At 53.9% G+C, this 25,243-nt stretch overlaps 2 protein-coding genes across 6 annotated transcripts in view; both read right to left on the minus strand.

The window, feature by feature from the left end:
* The window catches only part of CASKIN1 (CASK interacting protein 1), a 125,699-nt gene extending 121,825 nt beyond the window's left edge, over positions 1–3,874 (minus strand). The window contains 1 exon segment of the mRNA XM_087912619.1: positions 3,690–3,874. Coding sequence (XP_087768745.1) covers positions 3,690–3,783 — 94 coding nt within the window. The 5' untranslated portion in view covers positions 3,784–3,874.
* Positions 3,875–13,708: 9,834 nt separating this feature from the next.
* LOC113438622 (hexosaminidase D-like) overlaps positions 13,709–25,243 on the minus strand; it is a 49,029-nt gene continuing 37,494 nt past the window's right edge. For all 5 annotated transcript variants that reach the window (XM_087912609.1, XM_026704076.2, XM_087912610.1 and 2 more), the window contains 6 exons: positions 24,979–25,183; positions 24,371–24,453; positions 19,459–19,537; positions 19,091–19,192; positions 16,944–17,033; positions 13,709–15,864 (listed from right to left, as the gene is read on the minus strand). In XM_087912609.1, the coding sequence (XP_087768735.1) occupies positions 15,681–15,864; positions 16,944–17,033; positions 19,091–19,192; positions 19,459–19,537; positions 24,371–24,453; positions 24,979–25,183 (743 nt within the window). In that variant the 3' untranslated portion in view covers positions 13,709–15,680. The remainder of the gene's footprint in view (positions 15,865–16,943; positions 17,034–19,090; positions 19,193–19,458; positions 19,538–24,370; positions 24,454–24,978; positions 25,184–25,243) is intronic.

A 25,243-nucleotide genomic window follows, 5' to 3' on the forward strand; every position in this document is an offset into this window, starting at 1 on the left:
CCCCAAAAACTCAATAGAACTCAATGGTTCTCAAGCATTGGTTCTCAATAATTCTCAAGCATTTTGGAAATGCTGCCTTATAACACTAGAGTAGCCCCAACCCCTGAAATGCCTAATTTTCTTGAGACATGAAGGAGAGAGATGTTCACACACACACACACACACACACACACACACACACACACACACTTACATGCATGTACTCACATACACACACATATATATATACACACACACACATATATATTTGCCCCTGAATATACTTTTTAATCAAGACTTTGCTGCTCACTTTGTGACATGCAACCTCTCCACAGGTTTCTTTGCCAGAATTACCACCAGCATGGCAAACTACCTGAGCTGCATCACCAGCAAATCAACCGACTAGCAAAATCTTCAATAAGGCGCAATAAGGAGCATCATGGCTTATTTTGAACAAAACACGGTTCTGGAGATGATCCAAATTTTCAAAGCATGTCTGTCCACTGCAAATTATAGTGACCATCAGATTTCACCCGAATTTCAATGTTCAAATCAAGAGTGAACTGGGGACATCCACCCCGGGGAAGGCAAGCAACGTCCCCTGGGAACTGTGGCCGAGCCCCCTAAGGACTCGACTTTTCAGGAAGTGCCGGCCACAGGTTCTGCTCTCTGGCACCGACTTCCTGAAAAGATACCCCTTTCCCCCGCTCCCCCTCCAAGACTGAGACACCCAGCTTGGCCCCAGCCCACCAGGCTGCCTGGAGCCTCCTCTGGCCTCCACTAATGGTGGGAAAGGAAGTTCCCCAGCAGTCACTGCCATGCCTTGGACTGCAGATTCCATCATGCTCAGCTGGAAAGTTGTCCTCTTATAGATGCAGAAGGCATTGGGGGGCAGAGAGCTCCTTCCTTCAGCTGTATCTGCTGACCTGGAGAAAGACCCAATGGCCGGTTCTTGCTCTCCCCATATTTTTAGGAAAATCTTTATGGGATGGCTCTCTAGTAAAAGAGTTCCAATATTTGAGAGGCTGCCCCAGAGAGGAGGGGTCAAGTTATTTTCCAAAGGCCAGACAAGGAATTAAGCTGGAAATAAGGAGAAACTTTCTGATAGGGAGAACAATCAACCCATGGAACAGAAGTTGCCTTCAGAAGTTGTGGGAGCTTCATCCCTGGAGGCTTTCAAGAAGAAACTGGACAGTCATTTGTCAGGAATGGTGCAGGGTCTCCTGCTTAGGCGGATGGGTTGGACTAGATGACCTACAAGGTCCCTTCCAACTCTGTCTCCCATCCAGATAGGAAACAGGCTTGGTCCGGCTTGGGGGCCCTGAGGGAGCGGCCATCTCCCACAGGGGCCACTTACTATTTCGGCTCCCCACAAGCAGGAAGTGGGTTTCTTCCCTTCCCAATGTGGCTCTACCTGGCATGCATGGAACAGGTGTGCCTCTGTCTGCCCTTCAGCCTGGGCTCAACAGGAGCACCCTCAAATCCCGAGTATCTCGCGAGAATGGCCTGCAGGCTGAATTCACACGTTCTGGGTCTGAAGGAAAGACCTCCTACCCCTTGCCCTCAACCCAGGCTGAGCCCCGTCTTCCCCTCGCCCCTTCTGGGTTTCCTTCCGAGGGGCCTTCCAAACCCTCCACAGATGGGCATCCAAAGGCAACAGGTCCTGTTCTAGGGGGGAAGGGCCAGGGGTGCAAGGTTAAGCGCTGCTTGTCCTACAGGTCTCCGGTGCTCGCAAAGATACAGCAGCTGAAGCATCCACTCTGAAAAGAGTTGGCTGGCAGCCCAGAACTCCTCCTTCTTCCTGTCTCCTGCCCCACAACACAGAACCACACGCCCACCCCAAAGCCAGAGTGTCACTGGGGCAGGATGGACTTATAGGGAAAAAAGAGCAGGAGAGAAACAGGAGCGGCCATTGCAGCAAAGGAGGTGAGGCACCCAGACAGACAGACAGACAGACAGAGTACAAAGCAACCCACAAGCTCCATGCAGCACTCAGGGCAGGGCAGCCACTGGATCAGTACTGGGAAAGTGTTTTTCAGGCGTGGCAGCTTTCAATGAGTGGACTTCAACTCCCAGAATTTCCCAGCTTGGGGGATTCTGGGAGTTGGAAGTCCACTCATCTTAAAAGTTGCCACGCTTGAGGTACGCTGGTCTAGGAGGTCCCCTCCTCCGTCCCGTGTCCTGGCATCTAGGGCACCTGCCCACCCCACCAGGGGCTACCAGCTATCTCAGTGCTTCACCGTCCAGACTGCCTCTCAGTTTAGCTCCAAGGAGGCCCAACCGGCTGGCAGAAATGTCCCCCAGTGGGCCTTGCATGTTGCATTGGCAAAGGAGGCCTCTGCTCTTCCCAGGACACTCCTGAGGTTTAAAACTGGGACAGTGACCCCCTTCAGCTGGAGGCTGAGCCCCAGCTCTTGTCTCAAGCAAGGCAGGGAAGTCCAAAACTAAGGCTGAAACCTCCCCAATTCTTTTTTTCTCCCAGACCCGAAAGACAGCCAAATGGTCTCCATCGTTCACCACCAGGGATTATTAGAAACGCAGGCTCTCCAAAGGCTCTGCTACCAACTTGGCACGGGTTCAGCAGCGGCCTCCAGCTGCCCTGGCCGGGCTCCCATCGTCCTCAACCAGCAGCCTTTTCTCCAGAACTCCCTAGCCAAGAAGGCCGCCGCTGGGGATTCTAGGCATTGGAACTGGCGCACCTGAAGGGAGGCTGGAGAAAGCAGGTCTCCAAGATGGGACCTCGGTACTCCAGCTTGCCTGGAGGAGGGCTGGAAAGGGCCAACCAAGCAGGGACCCCTCTTCTGAAGAACCAGTGGGGGTCAGTGAAGGCCTGCCGGGAGGAGAGAGGAGAGAGGCCTGGCCGGAGGAGCAATGGCCGAGAGGAAGGCACCAGGCTGGAGAGGCTGTCCTGGGAAGGGTGCCCGCCTCCTGTGCCAAGCCTTGCTTTGCTGGCCAAGCGGTCTCACACTTGCAGCGCTCCAAAGGGAGAGCTGGCCCCCTCGTCCCAGCTGCAGGCAGAGAGCCGGAGCCCCTCCTCCGCGCTGCCTCCAGCCCTGGCACCCGCGGCCTCTATGCCCCTCGCTCTGCCCTGCCACCCCGGGCCTCGCCAGCCTCCAGCCGGCCTCCCCTCTTGGTGGCAGCCAACGCGGCACAATCGGGGGCAGCTCCGTGGGGGAGGGGGGTTGGAAGGCCGGGCATCCACCTGTTCCGAGGGCGCCTTCTCACTCCCAGCCCCGATGCCAGCCTGCCGCCCGGAGGGGGTGGAGCAGCAGCCGCGGGAGCCGCGCGTAACGCTGCCTTGCGTTTCCCTCCGCCGGGCCCGCCGCGCCAAGGGGGCCCCGGGGGTGGAAGCGCCGCCCCGGGCACGTTCCGGCCAGAGCCCGAAGAGCCCAGGCGGCGGCAAGAAGGAAACGGAGGCTCGCCGGGCAGCGGCACCGGACGTCTAGCTGGCTCCGGGCTGGAGCCGGCGGCGGCGTCGCGGGACTCCCCCAGCCGGAGCTCCGGGGCTCGCGAGCAGGACGAGGCGGAGCCGCCCGCTCTCCCTCCCCGGCCCCAGGCTCTCCCGTCCGAGGGGGCCTCCTCATCCCTGCCCGCCCCGCGCGGGACTGCCTTCGCCCCGCCTGGCATCCTCGGCCGCCCGCAATGCCCCCGCGGCCCTCCCGCCCTTCCTCCCGCCGCCGCTGCCGCCGCCGCCGCCGCCGCGCACTCACTGGCTTTGCCCGGCTTGGGCCTCTGCAGCAGCTTCTGCACCGCGCCGACGTCCTCCGCCTTCACCGCCTGGATCAGCTCCTGGTCCTTGCCCATGGCGAGCGGCGGCGGCTGGGCTGGGCTGGGCTGCGGGGCTGGCCCGGGCGGGGTCCTCAGGGCCGGCTCATGCCCGGCCGCGCCCCAGCCGGCGGGGAGCGGGGCTGCGGGACGGGGCGGCGGCGGCGGCGGCGGCTCCTTTGCTGCAGCGGCTGCCGCGGTCGCGACGCGCAATGGAGACGCGCGGCCGGGGCGCAGCGCCTCGCCGGCGGGCGGGGACAACTCGGCGGCCGGGCTGCGGCGGGGGCTCGCTCAGCACAGCCACCGCCGCCTCCTCCCTCTCCGCCTCCTCCTCCTCCTCTGCGGCGGCGGCGGCGGCGGCGGCGTCCTCACTCCTGCCGGCGGCTCGGGCCGAGCCGGCTCCCCGCCGCCGCCGCCGCCAAGAGCCTCGCCGGAGCCGGCGACGAGCCCTCCATGGCCGGGCGCGCCGGAGCTGCGCCTGGCTCGCCTCTGCCGCGCTGCCGCCGCTGTCCTGCTGGGGCGTCGCTCGGCGAGGAGGCGGCTCCCGCTCGGCGCGGTTCGGGCGGGGGGCGCCGGGGGAGCCCCCTCCCCGGAAGGCCCAAGCCCGGGCATCGCGGGAGCCGGGCGAGGGCGCCTCTACGGGCGTGCAGAGCGCTCGGCGCGCCTAAGCCGGCCAGGTCGGCGGACGCGCTCCGTGCCGGCGGGCGAAGGGCGGCCGGGTCCTGGCAGAGTCGGCGTCCGGGCAGCGAAGGGCTTGGCGGCGGCTCCTTCATGCCGGACCCCGAGCGAGGCGCAGAGCGGCACCTGTCCGGCGCCCCGAAGCTCTGGGGTGGCGGGTGGGGGGCGGCCGGCAGGCGAGGTGCAACCGCGGGGCCTCCGAGCGCGCCGGACGAAGTGGGGGGGAAGCATCCCGGGACCGCCTGGAGGGGAGCGAAAGGGCGGGCGGGAGCTGCGGGGGGGTTTGCACGGGGAGGCGATTCCTGCAAGCGGGTGGCTTCCGAAGGGAGGACCCGGGACCACTGGCGGCCCCCTCGGCGGCTGTCTGCCGTCTCCTCCGAGGAAATCGGCCCAGCTTCTTCGGAGGCGACCGGGGACAGCCGCCGAGGGGGCCCCCAGGTCCAAATCGCTCCGTCCTGACCCCAGACCTTCCCCTCGGATACTCCCAAGCGCAGCAGCCCCTGCTGAGCCGGCGGCTGCCCGGTGGGGTCCCACAGCCTGCAAAACCCTCCCGAGTGGGTGGCCCGTCACTTGGGGCCCTCGCATTTGGCACACCCCCTGCACGCTCCCAGCTATTGGTGTCTGGGCGGATGTAAACCTTGTTTAAAACAAGCCGTGGTTTAGGGACTGCAGGCCTCCTGGCTGTCTTTGGGGAACCGTCCAGTCAACTTGCACTGAGCCCAGGCAGGACCTTTAGCGTCCCCCCTGCAAGGGACAAGGTGGTCTTGTGGTCCCTCTCTCTCGCCACCTTTGGCAAATGAATGCCAAGACCGACATCTTAAAAGCAAAAATATCAGACGGAGGCACTTTTTCCCAATTAGCGCATCTTATTAAAAGACAGAAGCTCTGCTGAGCTGATGCCTTTGCTCCCATTTGAGAAAGGGACTCAAAGAGTTCTCCAATATTTTGCTGCCATGACTGACATGCTGCTCCTCCTATAATATCTGGAAATTGAGGCAGGAAGGCAGGCAGTGCGCGGAGAGGCCTTCTCTGTGGTGTAAGACCCCCCCCCCCCCCCATTCCAGACAGGTAATCCTGGATTTACAACCATTCGTTTATTGACCAATGTTAACAACAGGACTGAAAAAAGTGATGGCTTTTCACACTGTTGCAGCACCTCTGTGCTCATGTGATCAAAATTCAGAGCCTTGGCATATTTATGACAGTTGCTGTGTCCCTGGGGTCATGTGATCACCTTTTGCGACCTTCTGACATGCACAGTCAATGGGGAAGCCAGATTAACTTGACAATAGAATAGGTTCTGCTTCAGTAGGGGGCTGGACTAGAAGACCTCCAACATCCCTTCAAGTTCATTCTATTCTATTTTATTCTAGTCTATTCTAGTCTAGTGTACCATGTTATTAACTTGAAAAATGCAGTGATCCACTTAACAACTGTGGCAAGGGTCATAAAATGGGGCAAAACTCACTTAATGCCTGTCTCATTCAGCAACAGAATTTTTGGGTTCAAGATTTGTGGTTGTACGTAGAGGACTTCCTGTATATAGATGACATAATGTAGGACGGAGCGTCTTTTATCTAGCCAATTATTTCCTTTGCATAAAACCAGATTCCAGAGTTGCTGGAGGGGAAAAAGAAAGGCACTTTTTGGAAGAATATTAAGGAAACCTGTCCAAGATGAGGCCGGTGAGTTTGGTGCAAATCAGCTACCCTTGAGATACCACCCTTGAGTGCAAAAGAGGAATTAAAAAACAATTAAAAAATAAAAAAGAGCTAGAAAGCCGACCCATTTCACGCACTGCCAAGCAGATTTATTTTTTTCTGTTTTGCCTACCAGTTCTTATTCCTATTCTAAAATTTGAATTTGTTTTCAGAGTTCTTTTCAGAGAAGTGAAGGCTGGTGGGTGGGATATTTTTTGCAACTTCTCCAATGCTGAGACAACCAAAGGCTGAGGTGAGGGTCCCACCTTCTCTGCAATTGCCTGTAGCCTGGCTGAGGAGCCTGATCCAGGAGGGGCAGGGGAGCGAGCCTTGCCCTGGGAAAAGGATTAGAGAGTAGTTCTCCCCCAGTCATCATCATCATCTTCATTTAATGACCCCATCATCCCTTGTGGAGTGGAGTCTGAATGGAGCTAGTTTTAATGGCCGGATGCCCTTCCTGTCACCAATGCCGAGTTTTGTTCAGCAGATCAAAAATCCTGCCTAGGATTGAACTTACAGACTTCTGATTGTGAGGCAAGAGCTCCACCTCTAGGTCACCGGAACATTCCCCCTGGTTTCAAGTTCACGAAGAGGAAAGTGCAGCCTTTCTCAGATTTGTCCAACTAGTGGTTCATCCTCAAACCGTTTGAAGATCTCCTTGTCACTTGTTGAATAGGTGGGATACGCACCCAGGACAGGCCTCAACGCCTTGGCACCGCCCATTGCCCTGCCCTGCTTTCTCCAAAGGCATCCCCAAGAGCAGATGAGGCTTGGAAGGAAGGGCCCAACCCTAACCCATCAGGGTCCAGGGAGGTGTGAGTAAGAGGCTGAGCAAGGAACGAGGCTAAACAAGGCTCCGCCTCAGGAAATTCACCATCACATGCGAGAACAAACATCTCTCTCTCTCTCTCTTATTTGGCACATAAAAGAACACAGAGGCTTCACAAATATGCTCCCAGGGTCTTGACAGACCAATGAATGAATAATTCACCCTCCTCATATTCAGTTAAAACCCTCCTCCCAAATTATTTATTTTATTTCACCTTTCTTCCTTTCCTTTCCTGTCTTTTCTTTTGTGATGGACACAGTAACCTACATCTAAAGAAATAAAAGTATATTAAAAGGGGCTTGATACAACCAGGACTTAGCTTGGATTTAAGAGGGAGGATTCTTCCAGTTGGTTTTACTTTCTTTTCTCTCTCCCTCCCCCTCACACCACTGTCCACAGGCACCCTCACAAAAAAGTGCGTGCAACTAATTAATTACACAGGATGAGAGGCCGATTGGTGTGGCGGTGAAGGCATCGGGCTAGAAACCAGGAGGCCTGAGTTGGGCACAAAGCCAGCTGGGTGTCCTTGGGCCAGTCACCTCCCTTCCAGCCTTGTGGAAACCTCTTCTGGAAAACCTTGCCAAAAAGAATTGCAGAGATTTCTCCAGTCTCCAAGAGTGAGGCCTGACTGAACGGAAGAAAAAAAAAAATAGACCACAGGATGCCCCTTTGACCGGAAGGCCAAGAGACTGGGTTAGGGCCGCCATTTTGGGTATTGGAACCCCTGTGGTCACCTGGGCAGAGATTCTCAGGGCCGTTCCCCAACCCCACCCATCCTCTCTGCCCTCCCGTTTCCCGTTACCTTTTATTTCCGCTTTCAAGGAGAGTACTGGGGGGGAATCCCAGAGGATTCCTTGGAAGGAAAGATGAGGCTGGCGGTTTATTTATTTTTCATCAAAAGAATATTTTAAACAATATTTAATTGGGAGAGCGGGAGTGGGAGAGGAAAGCTGGCGAATGCTATGGGGCCCGCTCTTTAATGGCAGCAGCCAGGCAGTTTTCCGCTGTGCGAGAGGATACTGATGGGAATAAGACGAACTATAATACATAATTAAAAAAACAAACAAATATATCAGTAATCATAAATAAATATAAAGCCGCTTGTAAGTCATATGCTGCTTTGTTGAGTCTCTACATTGGCAACAGTGAATACTGTGCAGTCTCCGTGAAGGGAAAAAGCATCTCGACTCACCTGTAAACATACACCTGAAAAAAAATTCTCCTAGGAACATTACTGGACACTTATTACCTAGTTACTAGGAGTTTTCAGAAGTTGTTCCCCAGGGTCGGTGTCTCTGGAGATTCTCAGTCATCCAAGTTATGGTTGTCTCAAGGATGCTTTCTTACAAAAGGCAACTGGATTTTCTTGCTTTGCTTGAAGACCTTTCGCTTCTCATCCAAGAAGCTTCTTCAGTTCTGATTGAACGTTGAAGAATGGAAGGCTTTGCAGAAAAATTTCAGGCTACAGGATTCACATGACCCTGAGGGCATGGATAAACCCCCCAAATGGCCTCAATCATTCTCAGAAAGAGTCTTAATGACCAGATGACTGCAAGATTTATGTTCTTGTGCCATATCTGCAGGGGTGGGCTTCAAAAAAAATTAGCAACTGGTTCTCTGTCCCAATCCTGGGTGGGTGTGGCTATAGTGGGCGTGGCCTAGTCAGCCTCCTGCACCTTGGCAGGGGGGAGCGTTTTCGCCGTCCCTGGACTCCGGAGGCTTCCCTCGAGCCTCCAGGAGGGCGAAAACAGCCTCCCGTTTTTCACCCTCCCTGAGCTTCTGCATGGGCCCTCTGCTTACCTGGGATCCATAATGGGCTACGTGGAGACTCCTGGGAGGGGAGGGGCAGGGGGAGCAGGGCTAGCCAGTCGTTACAACTACCAGTTTGTCGAACCAGATGTAAAATGAACATCCAGGTCACTCAAACCGGTGCGAGCCAGTAGCCGCCCACCCCTGCATATCTGTCATCGGACGTTGGTGATCATATTGGCAATCCTATTTTTATCAACAGCCACATGAAAAAGGGCTGTTGAGTTTTGTCCAAACCGGCCCCTTAGATTTTGAAGCCCTGGTGTTCTTCTTCTGCCTGGACCTCATTTGCCTTCAATCTTTCCCTGGAGGATTAAGTGAAGGAGGCCGTATTTTCTCAGGTGTCGTCGCATCATATGTCCAAAATATTCTAACTTTTGCTTTTTGATGGTTTGGATGATTTCCCTTGGCTTTCCCAGGCGGCTTATCCCCTCCTCATTTCTGATTTTGTCAACCCAACTTATATACGTAAAACAGCCGCCTGTAAATCCACATTTCAAATGCTTCTAGTCTCTTCAAGTGGCTTTCTCTCTGAGACCAGCTCTCCGCTCCGTAGAGAAATATAAACCCATTTTCCTTGCTGCCTCTGTGGAAACAAGACCCCTTCTGAGCACCAATGGGATTTCATGTCTTCTTTCCTAGAGCTTCTCCACCTTGTCAAGTTAAAGAAGGGTGGACTTCAACTCCCATAGCTGGCTGGGGAAGTCTGGGAGTTGAAAGCTGCCCTTCTTTAACTTGACAAGGTTGAGAAAAACTGCTCCATGCGCTTGTTCGCTTTGAGGGATGTTTTCTCCTTGCACGAGAGCTTTCTAAACACAAGGAATGGCTGCCTTTGCATCCAGTTCTTTGGCCCAGGGAAGGCTGGCTGCAGGCCCAGGCCCAGAGGCCCAGATTCAGCCATGAGCATCTGCCACAGGGACTTGGCCCCATTCAGCCACAAAGCAGCTTTTCCCTGCAGGAGACAAAGCTGGCTACCTTTGTGTCAAAGAGGCGCGTCTCCTTCCAGGAGAGGATCTGCTCCTGCAAGAATGACCCAGATTCTTCCCTGGGGGGCGAGCGCAACATTTCTTCCGCTGAAAAGAACCGGCGCAGGAGTCGGAAGACTCTTCTCGCTGGGGGAGGGAGGGGAACCTGTAGGGCCTCCTCCCGCCTAGGTGGACTGGAAGAAAAGGAGGAATTACCTGCTCGGCTGCTCCTCTACCTGAGCAAATGTTACGGAATTGGAAGGGGCTTTGGAGGCCATCTAGTTCAGCGGTCGCCAACTGGTGGGCCATGAGAAAATTTTGGTGGGCCGCAGAGAAATCTCACCCCCAGAGCACCCCCCTGCCAAAGCAATTAATCCAGGCTGCGCAGAAACACAAGGCTGCTCAGCCCACATGGCCCGCGGGAACGCTCCCCGTCCACTCACTCCTCACCCGGTAAACTTGCCTGCTAAATTGCTATTTTTCCTTTTTCCGACCATCATCTGTTCTGCTTTGCCGGGAGATTTAGATTAGCTAGGAAGCAGGAAATGGTTGGATTTCTTGCTTTCTAGCTAGTCTTTAGATCTTCGGCTCTGCTTTCAGTACAGCCAAACCTCCCTTAGGACAGAAGGTTTGCTTGCAAGCAAATTCAGTGCAGACTCACCGCAAGCAAATTTAAGAGACCGAGCTAGCCGATGGCAGATAGATAGATCACTGAATGATTCTGTGAGCGAGGTCAATCTGCCTGGTTTGGGGTAAAAGTTGCTCTTTTTTGAATAAAAAAAAAAATCAATATTTACATACATGGTGTGTTGTGAGTTAATTTTGTTGAGTTTGCTTGCTAGCAAATTTTATGTGACAGACTGAGCTAGCCAATGGCAGATAGATAGATCTCTGAATGAATCTGTGATTCTGAGAGCAACTCAACCTGACTGCCTGCTTTGCCTGATTTTGGGTAAAAGTTGCTCTCTTTTTTATAAAAAAATTCAATATTGATATAAATATAAATTTATAATATTTACATACAAGCCATGCCCAGCCAGTCACATGACCACCAAGCTATACCCACAAATTAGGCCGCACCCACAGAACCAGTTAGTGGTCCCTCGGATCTAAAATTACGAGTTTGGTGGTCCCTGAGGTTCCAAAGGTTGACCCCTGTTCTAGTCCACCCTCCTACTCAAGTAGGAAAGCCTGTATCATTCCGGACAAATGATTGTCCAATTTCTTCTTGATGGAGCAGCCACCGCTTCTGGAGACAAGCTATTCCACTGGATAATTGTTCTATCAGGATATTTCTCTTTAATTCTAGATTGGATCTCTCTTTAATAAGTTTCCATCTGTTACTTCTTGTCCTGCCTTCAGGTGCTTGGGAGGATCACTTGACCCCTTCCTCCTCTCTGTGGGAGCCCCTCAAATGTGGGAAGACTGCTATCCTGTCACTCCTAGTCCTTCTTTTCACTAGACGTACCCAATTCCTGCAACCATTCTTCATACGGTTTAGCCTCCCGTTCCCTAGTCATCTCTGTTGCTCTTCTCTGCACTCTTTCTAGAATCTTAGCATCATTTGGGGACCATGGTAACAAGGGTGGGCTTCACATTTTTAGCAAAGGATTCTTGGCCCAGTTGCTGGCTGGGCACGGCTAAGTCAGTCAGCTCCTGCACCACGGCGGGTGGGGGGGAGCGTTTTTGCCCTCCCTTGGCTCCGGAGGCTTTTCCTGAGCCTCCAGGGGGGTGAAAATGGCCTCCCCGGGCTCCGGAGGCTCTCTGGAAACCGGAAACGGGCTTTCCCAAATTTCCGGGAGGCCCATTTTTCACCCTCCCTGAGCCTCCGTATGCGCCCTGCACTTACCTGCATCCAAATCGGGCCGCGTGGGGATTCCTGGGAGGGGTGGGCGGGGCCAGCCAGGAGGGGGATTTGCGGGTTCTCCCAACTGCACAGAATCTGACCTAGGGGGTCCCCTGAACCATGCAAGCCCCCAGCTGCCCATCCCTCTAGGTGCCCTGAAGTTCTTCCCTGCACCTCCAATGACTCCACCAACTAGAATGGAAATGCACGTACTCAAAAACATAACTTTTATCCCGTTTTCAAGTATGCTCCAATATTTTAAAGTAACTTCTTGGGCAGAAGCTCATCTTTACCTGCATTTAAACAATTACTATTTTTTTTCCATTCATATCGTTGGCAACCACAGAATATATATATATATTTTTAAACCAGGAATGGAAAGTCAGGCTTGACTGATTAACAAGGTGCCCTGAAATGGATGCTAACTCTTAGCAACCACAGGGGCCGACTTTCTCAGGAGCAGGCTGATCTGTCCTCGACCTGAACTTTTAGCTATCCCGGCAAATTAATTGCAGTGGTAATTGAACCTATCCATCTTCCTGCTTGTCTTCCTCTTCTTTCCTCCCACTTTTAGAGATTTCTCAAGGGAGTCAGGCTGGCACAGAACATGTTTAAATATGAGAGGCTGAGCCTGACCATCGGTGCCTCGAGAGAGAATCTGGGTCGTTGTGATCAATGATTCATGGGTTTGTTTTCTTGGTTTTCTCCAAGATCTCCAAAGCTCAAAGGCTCTCCTGCTTCTTTCAAGGCCAACCTGTGCTCCTTCTGAAGGGCCAAGGGCACCACCATGTGATCCTGACCGACTTTAGGAGCTGCGGGCAGCTGGGGGTCTGTTCCAAGGCTTAACTGGCAAGTGCTAATTTGCAGCGTTCGAATCCCTAGCGCCACGTAACGGGGTGAGCTCCCGTTCCTTGCCCCGGCAGCTTCTGCCAACCTAGCAGTCCGAAAGCACGTAAAAAATGCAAATAGAAGAACAGGAACCCCTTTGGTGGTTCTCCATGCGCCTTCGGCCTTTATTCCTCCGGCCACATGACCACGGAGGCGTCTTCGGACAGCGCTGGCTCTTCTTCGGCTTTGTGACGGAGAGGAGCACCGCCCCCCTAGAGCCAGAAACAACTAGCACGTACGTGCAAGGGGAAAGTTTACCGTCCTAATCTGCAGCGTGGAGGCATTGAAATAAAAATTATGGTAGCTTTGGGGAAGCTTGAAACTAGGGAAGGGCTGGGCACCTTCACCAGACGGCCTCTGGCCTCATTTTCCTATTGAAATTCAGGAGGAGAAAATCCCAGGAGCTGAAAACAGCCACCGGAGCCAGACACACAAACTCTGCGTCAATCAGCTGCCCCCGACTGGCAAACAGCAGCGGCAATGCAAGGCTGCAACGGATATTGTTTCTGGGCCCAGATCAGCTCCTTACCGGAAAGTCAGCCGCTAAGCAAGAAACCTCTTGGGCCCTCGGCTCTGGCGCAATTGCAGGGAAGCTGCAGAAGTGCCTAATTTGAAGGCCCTTCCTGGGCCTGCCAGGATGGAAACCAACCCCAAACCCCAAATATTTCTGCATTCTTAAGGTGGGGTCGGTTTAGAGGAACCTGCTTATTAGCTACAGAAAAATGAGCTTTCAGCACAGACTACGAATAGCGGAGTTCTTCCCCGGGCACCTAATCCCTTGGTTTCGGAACCATGCCGAGCCACGTTCCATTGGTAAACCACAACTGGTCGAGTTTGCCCAACCACAAGAGCTGAGCTCACACAACACGGCTTTGCACAGTGGAGCTGATCTATACGAACCCACACTTCAGATGAGCCCGTTTACAGACGTTGTTCCCCATGGATCAATGTGTGCGTAGCTGTGCGACGTTATTCACCACCTGAATAGGTTGCTACTACCCCGTGATTCATCTCAATGGTTGTGTAGCTTTGTCTAAAAATCTTAAATGGTTGTTTTGACATTAGTATAACATGGTTTCTCAAGAGGACATGTGGAAGTTCTACGCAAACCCCCTCCCTGCCTCAAGAACTGTTCCTCCTTTGAACCAGGAGGTTTTTTTTTGGGGGGGGGGGGGTCAACACAGGTCCTGCAATTCCTGCCTGTTGAGCCCCCAAAACCTCCCGGCTTTTGCCAACAGAGGAGCCCATCTTTATAAAAAAATACTTTATTGTCCTGGGCACCACAGCAGCAACTCTCCTGTACAATTAACTCTTCACGACAGCAACTAACTCGGAGGCCGCCTCACGAAACAGGTCCGTTGGCAACCCCAGAGCCTCTCCTGGTGGGAAGGGACCCTGCAGCTGCTCCTTTGAGGAGGGGGAAACGGTCAGCCCACTCCTCCTGCTTTCCTTGGCAGAGACCACCCGGGGGAGCCCAGGTTTCCCCCCCCCCATTCCTCTCTTGGGGAAAGCAGCGAGGGGGATCCACACCTCACCCTCCATGTCTGCCCCACAATTACAGGAGCCAAAGACTTACGTGCAGCTCAGGAGGTGCCAAACAGCAGCTCTGGGCCCCTTGCGCATCGAATCTGACACCCAGGTAAGGCGGGGTTAGGATGAAAGCCATAGGCTCACCAGAGCAAAGGGCACCCGCTTTGGGCCAAGCCCATTCCCTGCCCTGGGCTGCACATCAGCCAAGAGGAGCAGGGCAGGATATCCGGGGACCATCAGGGACTCCCCGGAGGGGGTGTCCTGCCTGGCAAGGCTATCTGTGAGCGTCACTCCCCTCTGCAGGGCGGCGGCTGCACCCCCCTCCCTGGCTGCTTCCTCGCCTGCCATTTCAAAATGCCTGCCTATTTCCACCTGGCACCTGGTGGGGAGCTCAGTTACATGCCTGCCAATCGCTTGGGCTGCCCGGGAGCCGAGTGAGCTGGTCCCACTGTAGGACGAGCAGCCGCGAGCAGGAGAAAGGATGCACGCCACCCCCTCCCCTTCGGCAGGAGGGCTGGATGGCAGAGTGGGGGGGGGCGCTGCCTTTGCAATTCCCCTCCCCAGGGACAAGGCGAAGGGTCTCACCAAGACACTAGGGCGGGTGGCAAACGGGAAGGTCCTTTTACATGCTCCCTGAGAAAACCAAGTCACGGTCCACGAGGACACGTGAGTCTTTCCACCGTCAGGAAGATTTTAGCTAGAGGGCTGCAAGCTGAATTCTGCAGGGGGCAAGAGGCCCTGGGAGCTGCCAGATTGGGGGGGGAGTGGGGGGCAGCAGCAAGACGTGGGGTCTTTTGCCCCACCCGCAGGGCTGCTCCCTTGATCCCATGTTCTGGAGAACTTGGGTTGCCACCAAAGAACAAGCTTTCGTCTGGTCTGCTGTCTCAGAAGGAAGGTTCAAAACCTCCCCACCCCCAAAAAAGTTTCTGGCCTCCATTCCAAGAGGCCACCGTTGCTCTATCCTGCCCACAGCTGAGCAAACGTTGCCGTTCTTGTCCCCCAGCGAAAGGAAGAAGCTTGTAACCTACGAAAGGTGAGAATGGACCAAGTTTCAAGTGGGGTGGGGGGTGGGGAAAGTGAATCTACCCGCTTTCAGACAAGAGAAGGGACTTTCAAAGGAGGGTGTGGGAAAGGCGGACGTTCTCGTTCTCTTTTGTCCTATTCAGCACCGTTCAGCAGTGCCCGCACCTCCGTCTCTGTCCAAATGTGTGACCGTCGTTCCCCACTTCCCCGTGGCACTTTCTCTGCCCAGGAGCAAGCACTAGAGGGGGTTGGGGGTGTGTGTGGAAGGCCAGACTACCAACCGTGCGAGTCCTGAGAGCGTTGAAAGGGAAGAAAAAGAAAGGAATGGGATGGAATGGAAACCAGGACCAAAACTTCAGCGAGCGCCCTCCCTCCAAGAATTACTCCTCCCCATCCAAACAGGTCCACAGATTCACCATCGCCGGGGGGTGGGTGGGGGGGGGTTGGGGGAGAGGTGCCAACCTGGGGGTGGAATCCATCAAAGCTGGCGAGAAACGGAGTTTGGTGGCCCAGAGCTACAAGAGGCACTAAACCCTTTCCTGGAAGGAAGCCCCCCCCCCCACCTCTCCCCGTTCCAACCTCAAGTTCTTTCAAGTTTAAAAAAAAAACCACAAATTGGACTGAACCACGAACGGGCCCCCCCTTTGTGCCTGGGAGGGAGCCCTTCCCTAGAGGGTCTTGGGCCGGGCATTCAGGCGGATGACTTCTTTGAAGTCCCGGACAAACTCGCGCAAGCGGTCCATGTGGGGATTGACATTCTCTTCCATCCATTCCTCCACGGTGTCGGGGAAATAGATGCTCTCCATGTGCGAGCGCAGGTTCTGGACGATGCTCTCCCACTCTTCGTGGACTCTGGTGGGGGGAGAAAAGAGCGGGATGCCTGGCTGAGGCTGGGGGTGTTGGGGTCTGCTGGCAGCCTGCGGAGACGGCAGCAGAATCGGGCAGTGGGGGAAGAACAGGAACCAGTCCGGGAGTCTGGGGAGGAGTCAGACGAGGGTCCTGCGTCCGATACAGAGAAGAGACCAGGACCACCTGGGAGTTATGGGCTGCCTCAGGAGCCTCCAGAATCTGGCAGCAGCGAGGCAGAGGAGCAACGGGAGCCTGTTCCCAGTGCGCCTGTGTGCAGAGCTGCTAGAAGGCAGGAGCAGCTGAGACAAAAGCAGCGACTCGGGAGTAAGGCTGGGAGGGGATATAAAGGAAGTGCAAGGGGACAGGAACCTTTGCAACGTTGTTTGCTCTGGTCGGTTTGGAACCTGAAAGCTCCGTGGTGAATTTGTGCTCCGTTTGGGTTTGAAAGACTAATTGGCAGCACTTCGAGTAAGATAAAGGTGCGCTCTTATCAGGCTTCTCCCGAAGAACTTGGGCAAACGTCCGTGGGACTATTTATAATTGGCTGAGATTCATTACGGGCAGTGAATGGAGATAATTCACAGCCGTTGAACTAAAATAAACGGGTTTTGGATTTAACGGGTGTTTGTTGGTGTTTCAGGAAGCCTTGGTCAGAACGGGGGGGGTGGGGGGGAGAGTTGGCAGCCAGCCAGAGATGGGAGCCCAGCCCCTGTGCCATTACGGGCCCCTCGGCCTCTTAGAGCTGGGATCTCCAACCTTAGCAGCTTTAAGACTGCTGGACTTCCAGAATTCCCCGGCCAGCCATCGCTCTGGGCATTCTACGTATTCTCATACAGTGACAGACTGTTGTTGTTGTTTTTTAAATCTTCCACTACATCTGTCTTCCTTTCTCTTTGCATCCACTTCTGGACCGGCTCTTGGAAGATGCCATTTGTCTGGGGGACGAACTGAATTTGATAGGGAAGCTCCACTGAAGGGGAAGATTTGTCCTTTTACACAAACACGGGGAGGGAGAGGAACCGGGATGGGGAAGGTTTTCTGGACGCCCCCTCGGGGATCCAGCCCCTCCACTATCCACTCACTTGAGCACTTTGCTGCCGAAACTTTCCATGTTTCGTGGGTTGCCAAACTGGTGCTTGCGGTGATATGGGCTGAACCATCCCTTGATGGAGCTGCCGTGTTAGAGAGAGAAAAAGTTTTGGTGAAGCTTGAACAAAATCCTTGCGGGTGAGACAAGAAAGTCAGCTGAAGGAGGAGACGACCCTGCCTGACTCCCTGGAATTGGACAGCAGCCATAAAGTAGTAGCAGTGTATGGATTTATAGACTGCTTTACAATGCTTTCACAGCCCTCTCTAAGCGGTTTACAGAGCCAGCCTCTTGCCCCCAACAATCTGGCTCCTCATTTGACCCACCTCGGAAGGATGGAAGGCTGAGTCAATCTTGAGCCTGGTGGGATTCGAATTGCTGGCTGTGGGCACAGTCAACCTGCAATACTGCACTCTAATCACTGCACCAAGATGGCCTCCTTCCTTCCACTTACCTTCCTTCCTTCCTTCCTTCCCTCCTTCTTTAGCAATAGCATTTGGACTTATATATACCGCTTCACAGGGCTTTTCCAGCCCTCTCTAAGCAGTTTACAGAGTCAGCCTCTTGCCCCCAACAATCTGGGTCCTCCTTTTACCCACTTTGGAAGGAGAGAAAGCTGAGTTAACCTTGAGCCTGGTGAGATTCGAACTGCCTGCAATAATGCATTCTAACCACTGGGAAGGGAGGGAGGGAGGGAGGAAGGAAGGAAGGAAGGAAGGAAGGAGGGGGAAGGAAGGAAAATAGCAATAGCGCTTAGACTTATATACCGCTTTATAGTGCTTTTACAGCCCTCTCTAAGTGGTTTACAGAGTCAGCCTCTTGCCTCCCCAACAATCTGGGTCCTCATTTTACCCCCCTTGGAAGGATGGAAGGTCGAGTCAACCTTGAGCCTGGTGAGATTCGAACTGCTAGCAGTGGGCAGAGTCAGCCTGCAATGCTGCATTCTAACCCCTGCGCCACCAAGGCTCCTAATCCTAGCCTTTGAAGGTTATGGCTCTCATTACCAGTCCCTGCCTTCCTAACCCTTGGCTGCCAGTAACAACAATAATTTACACCAGTTTAAATAGAGTCCAGTATCTTTCAACCTCGGCCACTTTAAGATGGGTGGACTTCAGCTCCCAGAATTCCCCAGTCAGTTCTGAAGAACTGAAGAAGCTTCTTGGATTAGTAGTGAAAGGTTTTCAAGGGGGGAAAAAAACAAGAAAGTCCAGTTTCCTTTTGAAAAGCACCCTTAGGGTTTTATAACATTTGTGAATTTTCTCTTTTGTGATCATCTGACAAGCAAAGCCAATGAGGAAGCCAGATTCTTAACAACCCTGTCACTAACTTAATTCGCTTAACAACTGTGGCAAAAAAGGTCATAAAATGGGAGAAAACTCACTTAACAACTATCTTGCTTAGCCACATAAATTTTGGGTTCAGTTGTGGTTGTGAGACGTGTCAGAGTATATTCATGAACTGGAATAGAGCATGGTAATAAGGTCAGCCAATGAATAGGCAGAGCAATTATGTCAGCCAATGAAGACGGTTTGGAAACTGAAACTAGAAGTAGCCTAGGCGTGGCTCTATATTAAGCTCTGCAGCTACGCTGAGCTCTGAGTCTGTCTATTGAAAGTGAAACTGCTTCTCTCCTCTGCTGGGTGTCTTGCTTGCCTGCTGAACTAAAGTGAAACTGATGCCTGTTTCTCAGCTCCTGAGTTCCTGTTCTGCTCTGAATCTGTTGGAGAAATCTACAGCTGGTATTGTAAAATTTACTTTATGTGTTTATAAAGAAGTTAAATGAAGCCTCAGCCATCTTATTTACTTTTCTGGCGCTGAATTTACGCTGCAATACTCTGAACAAGACGAGGACTGGCTGAAAACAGAGCAGGAGGTCTAACCAGGGGGAAGCAAGTCCACTCTTAAGAACATAGGATAAAAATGTTGGAAGCAGCCAAGAGATCTCTTCCACCGACTTCTCACTGATGTTGAGAAGCCCCAAACCAGGGTCCACTGATGGAAGCTGCACCCCACTGCCTTGCCCTCCAGAATCAGGGGCACTTTAACCTTGGAGGAGGGGGCAACCAGAAGGAGACCGAGGGGAACCTGGGGCCCGACCCACCTCCCTGGCCAAGTCCAGGCCCCTCTGCTGCCAGCACCTACCTTTCGTCCTCCAAGACTTTGCTGACTGAGTCCTTCAGCTGGCCGTCCACTTGCTCGACCAGGCGGTAGATATCGGAGCCTGGAAACGTGCCGGTTCCTTCGCTGAGAAGATGCAAAGACGCCAGGGGTTGCCTTCCATTCTCTCCAGTGCGGAAAGCGGCATTTTTACACAGGCACTGAAGCGACACCTGCTCCCACAACCTCCTGCGCACCTGCCCAGGGTATTGCTAGCCCATCCATGGGCTTCCCCTGGCTAGGGATGATGAGCTTTGGAGTACCTTTGGGCTAGGAATGGCCCCATTACTAGCCTCAACCCTGGACGAGCAAACCCCCACCCACCCACACCTCGACCCCTTTTGTGTACCCACCAAGTGTTCTTTTCCGGGTGCAGGTTCTGGAAGCCAAGGATGGCCAGGACTTTCTTTTTGGCAGCGTCTGTGAAGCCACCTGAGGGACAGAAGAAGAAGGGGGGTTGGGGGTGAAGGGTGGGAAGGGCAAGTGTGGGAAAGGGGCTGCCCCCACTGGCCGGAGACCGCCCCGTCGCCTGCCTGCCTGCCTGGCTGGCCTGGGGAAGCCGTGGCCGAAAGGTGTGCAGAGCCACAGCGTGCGTAGCCCAGAGACAACGTCTTGCGCTGTCCCTTGCACACGGACCTGTCTGCACACCGCGTGCTACAGGTTAATCCTCGGCTTACAGCAGTTCACGTAGTGACCGTTCGAAGCTGCAGCAGCACTGAAAAGGGCAAGTTATGACCGGCCATGTGACTGGGTGGGCATGGCCTCTTTTTTTTTTCAGCACCCACCCCCTGTGCTCTGGGTTTTTTTTGCCTCCTGGGCCTCAGGGAAGCCTCCTGGGCGAAGCAGTAAGACAGCAAGGGGGATGCGACCAACAGCTGATCATTGGAACAGCTGATCATCGGGAGGGAAAAAAAAGAAATACCTTAAGGAGTGACTGGGTGGGGCAGGTTGGGGAGAATGCAGTCAGCAATGTCGCGCATGTGCGCAATAAGGACTGACTGGGTGGGGAGGGGAGGGGTGGACGGAGAGGGGAGGGGCCAGCCAGGGCCATGATTTGCTGGTTCTCTGAACTGCGTTGAATCGTAACAACCGGTTCTACTGAACCAGTCTGAACCAGTAGAATCCCACCCCTGGTTATGACAGTTTTTCACATTTATGGCCTCTGTACCATAGTCACATGATCAACATTCAGCCACTTGGCAACTGACTCCTATTTGTGACCATTTGCAGTGTCCCGGGGTGACGTGATACCCTTTTGAGACCTTCAGACAAGAAAAGTCGATGGGGGGGGGCATTCACTTAAACAACCATGTTATTAACAAATGCAAGGATTTGCTTAACAACGGTAGCACAAAATGCCGTAAAATGGGGCACAGCTCACTTAACATCTGTCTCGCTTAACAATGTGAAATTTTGGGCTCTATGGTGGCCGTAAGTTGAGGACTACCCGTAATCTGCCCTTGATCTGGCTGCCCAAGCAAACAGGAGGCAGGGAAGTGTGACCCAATGTGGGAAGGCAGGCTGCAGGTGGGAAAGTCCAGCTTAAATGGCCTCTTTACTGCTTGTGACTTAAGGAGCTTTGGCAGGGGTGGGATTCAAATTTAACAACCGGTTCTGTGGGTGTGGCCTAATTGATGGGTGTGGCTTGGTGGTCATGTGACAGGCTAGGCATGGCTTGTATGTATAAATATTATAAATATTTATGTAAATATTGAATCTTTTGTGAAAAAAAGAGCAACTTTTACCCCAAATCAGGCAAAGCAGGTAGGCAGATTGAGTTGCTCACAGAATCACAGATTCATTCAGAGATCTACCATTCTGCAATCTGCTACCAGAGTTTGCACTGAAACATAGAAGCTTCAGTTCTAAGATTCAGCTCTGCTTTTAGATTATCTAGAAAGCAAGAAATCCAACAATTTCCTGCTTTCTAGCTAATCTAAATCTCCCGGTGCAGCAATTTATCAAACACAGGCAAGTTTGATGGAGCGCATGCCAGGAGTGAGTGGGAGGGGAGGGGCCAGCCAGGGGCACAATTTGCTGGTTCTCCGAACTGCGCAGAATCGTAACAACCAGTTCCATAGAACCGGTCTGACCAGCTAGATTCCCTTCGGAACAGCATCAGATTGGTGAAGCTGGAGGGAGCGGGGAGGCCCTTGTGCTGTCCCCAAGCGTAAGAGGCGAGAGGCCAGATCCATCCCCAGGGAGGAAACGAATTCTTCCCTCTCTTCAAAGGAGAATTCAGGGCTGGGGAGTAGAGAGGCTGCTTCTGCCCTGGACTTTTGTTCTGCCAACTGCCTAAGTCACTTCTGGGAGGCAGGAAGAGCACCTGGGGCATCAGGGGGCCCTGGCAGAACCCCGGAGAGGAGTTTGCAACAGCAATGGGTGCCAGTGCCACCCCCAAACGGGCATGGGATTTTTTTTTTGACCCCAGAGCAGAACCAGACCGGTCCAGTTGCAACAACTCTCTGCGTTTTCAGATCATCAAATCCTCCCCTTGCCCTGTTCCACAAAGGCAGCCCTCTTCCACCAGTTGTTCTGCCAGCTCTTTAATCTTCGCATCTGTAATCCCTGACCCAGATTGGACGTTGCATGAAGCCACAACCTGCTTACGTGGAGCTAACGCTCTAAACTAACCTTGGCTGAGTTAACATGATAGAGAGAGAGAGGTGGAGGAACCAGGTTGGACGATTTTCTCTTTGGACCCCAGAACTGTGATGAGCGCCGCTGGGGACAGGGTCCCAATTTTCTGAACATCTGGCTAAGGCAAGGAACTCCAACCTGAGCAACTTTAAGACTTGTGGACTTCAATTCCCAGAATTCCTCAACCAGTGAATGCTGGCTGAGGGATTCTGGGAGTTGAAGTCCAACAAGTCTTAAAGTTGCCAAGGTTGGAGACCCCTGGGCTAAGGGACCCTCTTCATCCCTTAAGCCCCCAGACACAATGAATGTGCAGAAAAACCTGCCCTGCTCACACCCAGGGACCCCTGTCTACCCACCTGGCAGAAACCCGATTTGACAAACCAGAGTTAGCCAGGATAACCCTGGCTCAGACCAGGCGTTAGGATGGTCGTTTCATCTGTTTTAATCTCTTGAGAACCATCAAGGGGCCTTGCCTATCCTTCCTGTGGCAAGACTCTGGAAATTAATTATGTGTTGGCAACAGACAAAAAAAAACCCCACCAGTTTTTAACTCTTCATATGCTTGCAATGTAAATACAATAAATGTAAATTGCAATCGCTATGGTTTCTCCCAGTTGCAATGGATGGGTGTGAAAGTTGGAAGGCTGAGCGCTGAAGAATGGAGGCTGGAGGAGACTCCAGCGAGTCCCTTGGACTGCAAGGCCATCCAACCGGCCGGTCCTAGAGATCTTTAGAAGGCCAGATCCTGAAGCTGAAACTCAAAAGACTTTGGCCACCTCGTGAGAAGGAAAGGCTCACTGGAGAAGAGCCGAAGGCTGGGAACGATGGAGGGCAATAGAAGAAGAAGGAGGCGGCAGAGAAGGAGGGGGCTGGATGGAGTCCCTGAAGCAGTCGGTGTGAGCTTAAATGGACTCTGGAGGACGGTAGAGGACAGGAAGGCCTGGAGGAACGTGGTCCATGTGGTCGTGACGGGTCGGACATGACTTCGCAACTAACAACAACGCTTGTAATGAAATTATTTCAAGAACCCCTCAAATACAGTCAGAAGGGAATGTCTCCCCATCGAACCAGAAGTTAGGAAAAGCTTTTTTCTAAGAGACAAAAGGGTCAGGCACTACATCTCTTTCCCCACAAAAGGGAGAGGGGCTCCAGCCCCACTTTTGGCAGGGTATTCGGAGAGCAGCTGGAGCCCCCCCCCCCACAAAGGAGGTTCTGGCATCTGCAGAGGATGAGGCAGCCCTTCTTCAAGGCACCACTGGGGGTCCCCAAAGTCCTGCCAGTTGGAGAGGCTGCCAGGGAACAGGTGTGTGTGGATTCCCCCCCATTCCCTCCCCCCATCAGTCCAAGCAGCCAATGGTTTGCATCGCATCCGCTCCCTCGGTGGATCTCCGCAACCTAGAAATGCTACAAGCTGCAGGTTTGCCTTCAGGAATCCCCTAGTACCCTCTTTGTAAAGTCCTCCATGAAGAGCAACTAGGCCAGGGGTGTTGGTTTCATTCAGGGACACCTCAGGGTTGTGTTTGACCTCGGGGGCCCGGGTGGGCATGGCCAGCTCAACATCACTCGTGTTTGGGGGTGCCCGAGCACTCTGCCAGAGAAAACAGGCTCCCGAGCTCCGTTTTCGGCCAAGACAGCCTCCTGCACACCCTCCGCCAGTGAAAACAGGGTGCGGGGGGGGAGGGGGTGGCCTTCGCTATCTCCATTTTCACTGGCAGAGGCACCGTGGGCTGGTCCTTCGCTGTTTCCAGGGCAGATCTAAGCACCTCACGGGCCGGATTCAGGTCCCGGGCCTTGACTTTGACACCCCTGAACTAGGATGATTTAAGGCTTGGAGACTAAAACATATGAAGAAGGGTTGCAGGAACTGGGTAGGTCTACTCTAGAGGAAGGGACGCGGTGGCTCAGTGGCTAAGACACTGAGCTTGTCGATCAGGAAGGTGGGCAGTTCGGCAGTTCGAATCCCCAGCGCCGCGTCATGGAGGGAACTCCCGTTCCTTGTCCCAGCTTTTGCCAACCTAGCAGTTCGAAAGCACGTAAAAAATGCAAGTAGAACAATAGGGACCCCTTTGGTGGGAAAGGAACGGCGTTCCGTACGCCTTCGGCGTTTAGTCCTGCCGGCCACATGACCACGGAGACGTCTTCGGACAGCGCTGGCTCTTCTTCGGCTTTGAAACTGAGATGAGCAGCGCCCCCTAGAGCCGGAAACGGCTAACGCATCTTTGCTTTTAGTCTGGAGAAAAGGACTGGGAGGGACATGGAAGCAGTCTTCCAGCATTTGAGGGGCTGCCACAAAGAAGAAGGGGTCAAATTATTCTACCAGAGGGCAAGAAGGGATGGACGGAAACTAATCAAAGACAGAAGCAACCTGGAACTAACTAAGGAGACATTTCCTGACAGGGAGGACAATCCCTCAGCAAAACAGCTTCTCTCCTGAGGTTGTGGGTGTTTCATCACTGGAGGTTTTTAAGATGAGGCTGGACAACCATTTGTCTGGAATGGTACACAGTCTTCAGCTTGGGCAGGGGGCTGGACTAGATGACCCCCCGAGGTCCCTTCCAGCTCTATTCTGATCGATATAAACCCCTGCCCACCTTCCCCCTCCCCACACAGGGGCTCCCCTCTCACCGTTCACCAGGGTCTGCAAGCATACAGCCAGCGAGGGGATCCCGACGGGCAGCAGCTCACACAAAGCAGAGTAGTGGTCGTACCTGCAGAGGGAAGGGGAGGCGGTTGCGCCTTTGGGACCCACTGGATTCCCCCCATTTGGCCTATCCGGGCAGTGGATCCCGTCCTCCTTGTTAGCAGTGCAAAAAGCAGGATGGGGAGGGGGGGCAGGGGGGAGCACCCCAAGGCTGCAGAAGGCCTCCTTTTTCTTTAGGGTGGGGACCCTCTAAAGGCAAGAGGGGGGTGCTAAGCCCGGGCATTTCTCCTGGGGGAGGGCCCTGGCCCAAGGCGTTCCAGACCCCCTCCCTCTCCTCCCTCTCCCCGGGGAGCTAAGCAGCAGGGCCTCCAGTTCTGCCAGCCTTAAACTGGGGGAGCGGAAAGGGGACCCTGCCTCATCAAAAGCCTTGGCAGAGGGCACAGCTGCCTGTGGGAGCAGCCCTGAAGCCAGCCTGGGGGCCCTTCTTCTCCCCTTGGGGTGTGGGGGGGGGAAGCGGATGGTGGAGGCTGGGATTCCTGGGAAGCCAAACTCTGTTTCTCCCCCCCCTCCCCCCGCCCCTTCCTCCACTTGCCTTTGCCAGCCGGTGAGCACAATGCCCTGGAAGTGGATGGAGGGCGTCTTCTCCATGGACTGGATGACCTTCAGCCACCGCAGGTGGTTCTGCAGGTGGGTGTTGAAGGGGGTCCAGGCCTGGGCGGGGCCCGTGGTGCCTTTGAAGGCGCTCGCAAACCAGATGGTGGAGAAGCCGCACTCGGCGTATTTTTCAATGTACCTCCCTGGAGGGAAGGGCAGAGAGGGTCATCCGTGCTCCATGCCAGCCCTGGGAACTCGCTCAG

The sequence above is a fragment of the Pseudonaja textilis genome, chromosome 14 (assembly GCF_049901715.1).
Source record: "Pseudonaja textilis isolate UNSWEBS1 chromosome 14, rPseTex1.2, whole genome shotgun sequence".
Lineage (NCBI taxonomy): Eukaryota > Metazoa > Chordata > Lepidosauria > Squamata > Elapidae > Pseudonaja > Pseudonaja textilis.